Source organism: Geotrypetes seraphini, chromosome 19 (genome assembly GCF_902459505.1).
Source record: "Geotrypetes seraphini chromosome 19, aGeoSer1.1, whole genome shotgun sequence".
Lineage (NCBI taxonomy): Eukaryota > Metazoa > Chordata > Amphibia > Gymnophiona > Dermophiidae > Geotrypetes > Geotrypetes seraphini.
In genome coordinates, this window is record NC_047102.1 from 37,017,322 (window position 1) to 37,026,867 (window position 9,546).

The 9,546-nt window shown below is 40.4% G+C and overlaps 1 protein-coding gene across 3 annotated transcripts; it reads right to left on the minus strand.

Annotated features, from left to right (window-relative positions):
- Positions 1–4,618: 4,618 nt before the first annotated feature.
- Positions 4,619–9,532, minus strand: BET1L (Bet1 golgi vesicular membrane trafficking protein like). Of its 3 annotated transcripts, none has more exons than XM_033928740.1 (4): positions 9,465–9,532; positions 7,373–7,464; positions 5,759–5,815; positions 4,619–5,047 (listed from the first exon to the last, which is right to left on the minus strand). In XM_033928740.1, exons 1-4 carry the CDS (start codon positions 9,481–9,483, stop codon positions 4,880–4,882), a joined length of 336 nt encoding a protein of 111 aa, XP_033784631.1. In that variant the 5' UTR covers positions 9,484–9,532; the 3' UTR covers positions 4,619–4,879. The 3 variants fall into 3 exon arrangements, with proteins under 3 accessions (XP_033784631.1, XP_033784632.1, XP_033784633.1); XM_033928741.1 differs by lacking the exon at positions 9,465–9,532 and adding an exon at positions 9,377–9,425; XM_033928742.1 differs by lacking the exon at positions 9,465–9,532 and adding an exon at positions 8,850–9,309.
- Between the last annotated feature and the right edge of the window lie 14 nt (positions 9,533–9,546).

The following is a 9,546-nucleotide window of genomic DNA, read 5'->3' on the forward strand; positions in this document are numbered from 1 at the left end:
ACCTAATCTCTTTCAACACAGCACATTAAGGACTCCTTTTACAAAGCCGCGCACGCAGGTTTAACGCACACAACTTTTCATCACGCGCTGGCCGAAAAACTACCGCCTGCTCAAGAGAAGGCGGTAGCGGCTAGCGCAGCCGGCGGTTTAGTGTGCGCTATTACGCGTGGTAAACCACTAGCGCGGATTTGTAAAAGGAGCCCTTAACGGGCGAAAAGAGAGTACTATAATGCTTTGTATCTTTGCCCAAGTGTGTGCTTCGGGCTTTTTAAGTTGCTCAAAATGCCGCCACATGTACTAGTGTGCGGGCTTCAAAATTTGATCGTATCACCCCAATTCTGCGTAATTTGCACTAAACTTGGTTCGCGTGTCAAAGTTAAGGTTCTGTGCTTAATTTTTAAGCTTTTAAAAGACAACTGTCCAGTGGTATTGAGCTCTTTGTTACATTGTTATCGACCAACATGGATGTTAAGGTCTAGAGATAAGATGTACCTGGAAGTGCCATCCTCGAGTATGGCTGAGTGTACAAGGGCCAACTTGTTGGACTGCGTTGCCTTCTGCCATAAAGCAATCGTTAAGCATTTTGCAGTTTAGGAAAATGGTGAAAAGCATGCTATTTGAACGAGTGTTTTCTTAACAGTATAGACCAGTGGTCTCAAACTTGCGGACCGGGGGCCACATGTGGCCCGCCAGGTACTATTTTGAGGCCCTCGTTATGTTTATCATAATCACAAAAGTAAAATAAAACAGTTTCTTGATCATATGTCGCTTTAACTATAAATTATAATGTTATTATTAAGACTAAGCTAAAAGGAAAGATTTATAAACTATAAAGAGTTTTACCACATGCAAAATTGTCATTTCTTTAATAAGACATGAACTATTTTTTTCTGAGGCCCTCCGAGTACCCACAAATCCAAAATGTGGCCCTGCAAAGGGTTGGAGTTTGAGACCACTGGTATAGACTGTTGTAGGGCTATTTTTTGTTTGAGTTTTGGTATTATTGTGGAGGTTCATGAAATATGTTTTAAAATGAAATATCAGTGATTTTGTGTGTATGTTTTTTGCCAGTTATTTTATTATGTATGTTTTGCTGTTACCTGCTCAAAATGATTAGATGTAGCAGGTTACACATTTTTAAATAAATAAAATAAATGCAGTAATGCTTATGCGAAATAAATCCATAAGAGAAAGGAATCTTATGCAGAAGTACCCCAAAAAGACCAGTAACGTTCTATGCTCTTAGATGGCATCCCACAGACCACCCATCCTCATCACTCACCCTTAGGCACTTTGAACACTTAGGGCTCCTTTTATTAAGCCCTGCTAGCGGGGTTAACGCGCGCGCCTTTTCCATCACGCGCTGGCCTAAAAACGACCACCTGCTCAAGAGGAGGCGGTAGCGACTAGCGCAACAGGCGGTTTAATATACGGTATTTCACGCGTTAAACCGCTAGCGTGCCTTTGTAAAAGGAGCCCTTAATCCAACCCATCTTGAGCTACTACTGAAAAAGCATGAAATAAATAAAGCTCTTACTTCACTTGTAAATGGGTTGTTTTTTTTTGAGGCACAATTTGTAGAAATTCGGTGTTCTGAACATCAAGCATAAATGTGATTTTTTTTTCAGAGTGACTATACTTGGTTCTTGGACCACCCATAGCCAAATAAGATCCCAAACAGCCTAGATCTGGCCAACTGTGACTATCAACAACCTTTTGTAAAAATATTATTGCACAAGCATGACAGGCATGCTGTCATGTGTGTGGTGAAGATAGCATAAAATACTTTTTGGATTTTTGAAAAGTAGTAATGTTAATGTATTATTCAAATTATTAATGCTGTATTGGAACTATTAGACTGTCACACCAAAACAATCCCAAAGTTACTATGGCAATAGTGGGAGAACTCTCCAGAGTATGTGTTTTTTTTCCAAAATAGTGGAGAGAAAGCCTCAAAACATACATGGCAGTACTCACAAACTGTGTCAAGCTGCCAAATTTCTATCACACGCATAAAAAAACCTCCACAAGGAACACCCCCACTAGTATGTACACTGTCAAAAAATGAACAAAAACTTAGCTGTCTGTAGAATTCTTCTAAAGATTCCTCGAAGATCAATGCTTCATCAAAAGTCTTAACAATTCTCCTGACAAATCTTGTTTCGCCAGCTGTCCTGGCTGTGTCAGGGGAAGTAATCGGTTCTTTTGTGCACTAACGGCTAGCAACATGCTCGGCGATAAAAAGAGGCCAGCTCCTTCACTTCTGATGTGAAGTACTTCCAGGTCCAAAAACACAAACATACAAAAAAGCAATACCCCATTTCTTTAAAAAAAAAAAAAAAAAAATGCACACCACTGTGCTCCGATTCAATCCTTTTGGCCAAATAGTGTCCAATGGGAAAATCAATTTCTGCAGTCTCTTCTTCATGTGTCCTCTTCATTGAGAAGTTGCAATAGTCCAGGACCATAGAGCAAAAATCTTTAAAGACATGCTGGGTAAAAACACAATGCCGCATTAATACATCCACTTCCCTCTGATGATCTATATTGTATTGATGTTCAAATAGACACGTCTTCAAAGATCTTGGAAGTATGGCCCACACAGCACTTGCATATCAGTAAGTAAAACACATTCACTGAAATGTAGGAGGTCAGATCTCAAAATTATAGTTCTTTTCCCTGGAACTATGAACTTCTGCACTAGCTCACAAGCCATGCATCGGCCACAGGTGAAGTGTCCCACCCTTCCTGTCTTATAGTCCACACATCTTGATTTACATCTTGATTCATATTTCAGTCTTTGCTGAATGTGATCATATAATCAGTTTGTTGGAAACATCAATCCATACCCAGCATATTCCAATATCTTTTAATCTTCTGAGGAAACGAACTATAATTTTGAGATCTGACCTGCATTTCAGTGAATGTGATTTACTTACCGATATGCCCGTGCAAGTTGTGCTGTGTGGGCCATACTTCCTAGATCTTTGAAGATGTAACTATTTGAACATCAATACAACATAGATCATCAGAGGAAAATGGATGCATTGTGCTTTTTCAAGTTTAAGTTTCACGTTTATTTAAAATTCCTTATACCGCCTAATAAAGCCTTCTAGACGGTGTACAAAAAACGCCAAAACAATGCGCTAATTAAAATACCATATGAAAAAGACAAACCAGGGGAAATGACAATTTATAAAGACTTTGACGTACCAAAACAAAAGGGAAGAAGGGTTGGAACCACAATTGATAGAAAGAAAGAGAACATTCAAGGGAAAGAACAAAGGGAGGGGGAACTGAAGGTAGAAACCTTTCCTGAATTTTTCCCAGCATGTCTTTAAGGATTTTTGCTCTACGGTCCTGGACCATTGCAACTTCTCAATGAAGAGGACACATGAAGAAGAGACTGCAGAAATTGATTTTCCCATTGGACACTATTTGGCCAAAAGGATTGAATCAGAGAATGATGTGAATTTTTTTGAAGGAATGGGGTATTGGTTTTTTGTACGTATGTGTTTTTGAACCCACAAATACTTCACACCGGCAGTGAAGGAGTTGGCGTCTTTTTTAAATGAATGCACAAATGAACTGATGACTTCCCCTGATGCAGCCAGGACAGCTGGATAAATAAGATTTCTTGTCAGGAGAATCGTTAAGACGTTTGCTGAGTAAACCAGAGGATTAGAAATGATCATGTTGAAAGTTGAGGAACCTTTGGAAGAATTCTAAAGACAGCTAAGTTTTGTTCATGGGTGTTCCTTTTGGAGATATGTATGGTGGAGTTTTGGTGAAAATAACCCCACATGAATCCTAAGTCACATTTGTCTAAATGGCATTGATCTTATATCAGGTAATAAATACTTCATGTGCTCAAATCTACCATTTGGTACAAAATAGTAGTCTAATCAGGGCACAAACTATTGCCAAAAAGTGCTTTTAAATACTTTCCACAAGTATAATACATCAGTAGGTAACCAGCAGCTTTTTGGCAAGATTTTTTCTTGCTACTGCCTTGTGAATTAGCATATTTACTACCTGATATAAGATCTACGCCGTTTAAACAAAAGCGACTTAGGATTATTTTCAGCGAAGCTGTGTTTGAAGTTTGGCAGCTTGACACAAAGTTTGTGAGTACTGTTGTATAGGTTTGGAGGCTTTTCTCGCCACTATTTTGGAAAAACCACATACTCTGGGGAGTTCTCCTATTGGCATAATAAATGTACTATTACCATAAATTAGAAATAGGAATCATGGCCCTGTTGTACACTTGCTCATTATGTAACAGCACAGCCGAGTGATCCGTCTGTGTCGAGAACAAGCAAATTGCTCATAGTGTGTGACTAGGTTCAGATTTCAGGTTCTAGGCTTCTTTAAACTATTTTTACATAAATATTCACAATTTTAAAATCTAGTTCGGTATAAAAATCTCTTAAATTTAAAAGAATGAACTTGCTCGTACTGGTTGTAGACACAGTGAATATGTTGTGACTGCTACCTGTAAAACCTTCAATTCATTGCATCTGCACGCAGACAACAGTACCTCTATGTGGAATTTGCGCCAATTTACCAGTATGGTTTTAGCTTTGGGGGTCTAGTTCAATAAACACTCTACTATGACTAATAATTCAACAAAATAAACTATAATGTAGTCCTTATTTACAGCCAGGAACTCTCTGAAATGACCAAAGCTTAACATTAGTACTCCAGAATAAGATGTTTCCTCTAAGCCAACAAAGCTTTCTCTGTGTTTGTAAGCAGAGCAAGATTCACAAACCAACGTGAAAGAAATACGGACTATGGCATGAGCTGGCCAGCTCTCAGTAAGATAATGGAAGGTTTGATCTGTGAAAGTCCCAAGATCGAGAGGAGTGTCCTCAGTTTAAGTCCGAGCTTTGAAAAAAAGAAAGTAGAGGAGAAAGAAAATGCCAATCAGTCCTGCTGAGATGTAACAAAGAAGTCTGCGGTTGTCCCGGCCTGAGCGGCTCATGCTGGAGAAGCGCTTCACACTGCCCGTCAGCAAGCCCGTCACACTCATGAAATCTGAATCCTTATTGTAGAAAGGACAGAAAGAAAATAGACATTTAGCAGGTACTGGCATGTATATAAATAGCAATATTTTGTATGTAACTAAGGAACCTGCTTACCATAGATCTGTATCTATAGTTTGTGGTAGAAGTTACCAAGCAGCTTACAAAAAAACAAACAAGTTTAGTGGTAGCCAGCCAGATTTAAACAACAACAAAAAAAACCCCCGAGCTTGTGCTCCTTCCTTTTCTCTACCCTGCTGGTAGCCAGCAAGATTTTAAAAACAATTTTCTCTGCAACACCTAACCTGCACACCATATAAAAACAAAACCTGTGTGCCATCTCATCAGTGCATTCTGTGTGCCCATCTTAGAAGCAGCATGAAAAGGAAGGCGGTAAGTAGGAGATGAATATTTTTACTTTATACAGTACATACTGTATTTTCTATTAAGGTTTTTGGGTTGTGAAACGAATCGTTCGTGTTTCCATTATTTCCTAGGGGAAAATTCGTTTTGGATTACAAGCATGCTTCTGGAACGAATTATGCTCTCAAACCAAGGTTTGACTGTACTTGTATATAATATGTAAAACTCCTTGACTGTAACCTCAGAAAGGCAGCAAATTAAATACTACTATCTCCTTGCTGACACGAATACAGATAAACAGTTATAAAGCTAAAATGATAAGCCATAGAAGTTCTACTTTTGCCTGGGTTTCATGAATATGCTCTTACCATCCCATCCACATAGTTGTTCTGATCCTCAACGTCTCTGTCAATGTCCAGTGCCAGCTGCTCATAGGACAGAAGAGTGAAAGTTGTTATGATCACATGCCAAATAAGTAATTTTGTAAAATGTTTCTTACAACAATAACAATTGTAATTGTACAGATTCTCTAGGCAAACAGAATCCCACAATACTTTTTCTACAAAAAAAGATACCAGTACTCAAATACCAAGCCATTCTTCAGGAGTGGGGTGATCACGGAGGGATCAACCTCACCACAGTAGTCAATCCACAGAATCCATGAAAAGGCAGCACTGAAGTGTGTAGAATCTGAGCTTTTATTTAATAACTAGTGTTTTAGCCTAGAGACTCCTCTTCCTGCTGCCCTTGTTCCCTCTGTTAGGTGGTGTGTTTTTTTCCACTCAATTTGAAGCCATCACCGAGATCACCGTTAAAGCTACAGAAGAGCCTCTGTTCGCCTTTGTTTAATTAAAATTTTTTTTTTATTTTCATTGTAGGCTTCCTCACCTCTCTTTCCCATCCCACCTTTCGCTTTTTCAACCCCCCTTGCATTTCCCTTTGCACGGTCTCCCTCGTGCTGTGATCATCCACTCCTTCTAGCCCCTGTGGTGGCGCTGAGTTAACTTCTCCCTTCCTTCCCTACTTCCCTCCCCCTTCGCGCTATTCAAGGAGATCGGGCAGCCTTTCCTCGCTTTCCCCCCTTCTCACCCAACTTTCCTGTGCCTGTTTGGAAGGGAGGCTCTTTTCCAGGATTTTGCTGTCACGGGGGAAAGGAGCCGGCGGAAAACTCCGGAGTGGTGGCTTCGGCCTTGCCCTCCTCCCGCTTTTTTCTCCCGCCTTCTTCATTGCCCCCTCGGACTTCAACTTAGAGACAAAGGGATCAGGGCTGGCACGTGAAAAAAAAAGAAAACATTCCCTACCTGTATCACCAGCTGCCTCACGGATGCGCACTCCTGCCTGCCACGGACATACGGATCACATCACGCAGGTAGGAGTTCGCATGCACGCTTAGGGTTTTATTATAGTAGATACTTGGGTACCATGGGTCATTTTTATTGAGCAAATGGAAAAAGTGTCTGTACTCAGTACCCATGAATACCCCAAACAAAGCCCTGATAATCTTAAACCTTCAGAAACACACTTTTAACTATGTGAGAGCTCAATGTTTGACAGTTGTCAAGCTTTTGCAATAACACAGTCTACAGCAGGGATGGGAAACCATGGTCATCAAGGGCTACAACCCAGCCAAGTTTTTGAGATTTCAACAGTTCATGAAATCTATTTGTATACAATGGGAGGATGGTGGAGCAAATAGATCCCATACATATGAAAACTAGACTAGGTTGTGGCCCTGAAAGACTGTGGGATGCCCATCCCTGATCTAGAGAGGACAAGGAAAAGAGCAAGGCTATGTATAGACTGAGGCACAGAAAGGTAAACTGATATCATTGCTAACAACACACAGTAACTACAAGTCTAGAGTTCAAACCACATCTCTGCTATTTCCCAATTGTGTAGAAGTCCTTTGTGGAATAAATAGTTCTATTACAGCAACTGTATAATGAAAAAAACCCCAAAAGAAATCTGGGCTGCACACATACAGATTTAAGCCTAGTGACTTTGGTGGATAAGTTATCTGTCATCCATTTATTCTCTGCATCCAGCATTTGTTCCACTGCACTGGCATTCTGACCTGAAGGAGAAAAAAATAACCTATTAGCATCATACAGAAGTCACATCAGCTCTCACTAAAAATGTACCCAAGTGTGAATGATTGCACTTTTTATTACAAAACAAATTATGAAACATGATGGGTTAGTCAGTGTGACACTAATTAACTCTTATTATGAAATCAGTGTTATATTGCATTGAAAAACAAAAAAGCCTTTTGCTACATGAAATTCAGAAAATGTTATTTTAAATGCAAAATAATTATATTTATTTTTCAGTTACTATTTATAGATTGTGTGATAACATGAGCTATTGATTTATTGTGATGAAATCCTTGTTAATTATCCCCCTTTTACTACATCGCGATAGCAGTTATTAGCGCAGGGAGCTGCGCTGAATGCTCCTGGCTAAAATAAAGCAACAAGGAGATGTAAATATTTTTAAAAGACTGTTAAAACAGGACTTACAGTGGAACCTTGGTTTACGAGCATAATTCATTCCAGAAGCATGCTCGTAAACCAAAATACTCGTATATCAAAGCAAGTTTCCCCATAGGAAATAATGGAAACTCGCTTGATGTGTCATCCCCCCCCTCCAAGGCCAGCAGCACCCCCCCACCCAAACAACTTGAAACTTACCCCCCCCCCCCGGCAGAGTCAGGAAGTTCTTCAAGCGGCACCAGCACGTCCTGTGGGCTGCGTGCCGGTGCCAGACGGGGGGGGGTGTTAAGTTTCAAGTTGTTCGGGCGGGGGGGAGCGATGCCGGTTCTGGGGGGGGGGGGGGTGCTCACAAATTGAGTCAATACTTGGTTTGCAAGACAAGTTTTGCGAGAATGTTTTGCTCGTCTTGCAAAACACTGGCAAACCTGGTTACTCACAATCCGAGGTTTGACTGTATTTTGTAAAATGAAGTATGGATGTTGAAGAATTGTTTTGTTTTTGTAGTGGAATACTGGACAGTGTGGTTGAGAGATGTATTTCTTGTTGATCGTTATAGATATTATGTATGTGATTTTGTGATCCGCTTTGGAAAAAGTAGACTATAAATAAACAAACTATTGTTCAAATTGTAACCCTCTTTGCAGTGAGGCATTATTTGCAGATATAATCCATATTTATTCAATTTAATTAATTTAAGAAACCCCTTATAATCTGTTTACAAAAAAACCCAAAACACCAAAAAAACTGTATAAAACACAATAAAATAAGACAATATACAGATAACATTTCCATTAATCACTTCATTCCTTCAATCACTGCTTCTTAACCACTTAAAAAGCTTCTATAAAAAGAGATGTTTTAAATCATTTAAAAAATATTATTCATTCTCAATTGTCCAGCCAGATTATTCCAAAGCTTCACCCTCTGCCACTGAAATAGCCATAGCTCTGGTAGTAGAAAACCTCACATGCTGTAACTCAACAACAGATAAATGCATCAGATTCTCCGATATTAAGGATCGACAGGGCTGATGTAATGTCACAGCATGTGAAAGATACCACAGCATCCCTTGGTGAATTGCTTGGTGAGCAGCCCGTTCAGCACAGTGCCACCGCCGCCGCTGCTGCTGCTTTAGGAGGCCTCGGAGCGGAGGTATGTCAGCTTCTCACTGGGGTGGGGGTTGCTGAATCGACGGGTCTGATATTTTTTCAGCGAATCGAGCAGGGTTGGAATCAGGGAGTGTTGGGGACTTCGGGGGTTGATCTTAACTAGGGCTTATTTTTGAGGTAGGAGCATCTTTAAAAATCATGCTAGGTCTTATTTTCAGGGAAACAGGGTATTATTATTACTCCCTGCTCATCGTGGGAAAGATGCTCATCTCTGGTGAGCCCAGGCTCTGGTCTCAGGAGTTGCCTTTTGACCAAGCCTGCAAAGCCACAAGAGTTCCATAAACCACAGCCTGACTTATTAAAATCTCGCTCCACGGACAGAGACCAGAAGGAAACCTCCGGGGGTGTCAGAAGCTCGTCACATCTCTCATTTCGTCTTCACTTCTTTCATTTATGTCGCTTTCCTTCCTTACCTCTGCTCCGCTCCGCCATCTTTGTTTTCCTCCCTCGGGGCTGACGTGGAGCAAACGCGTCAAGCGCAGCTGGGAAGTTAGC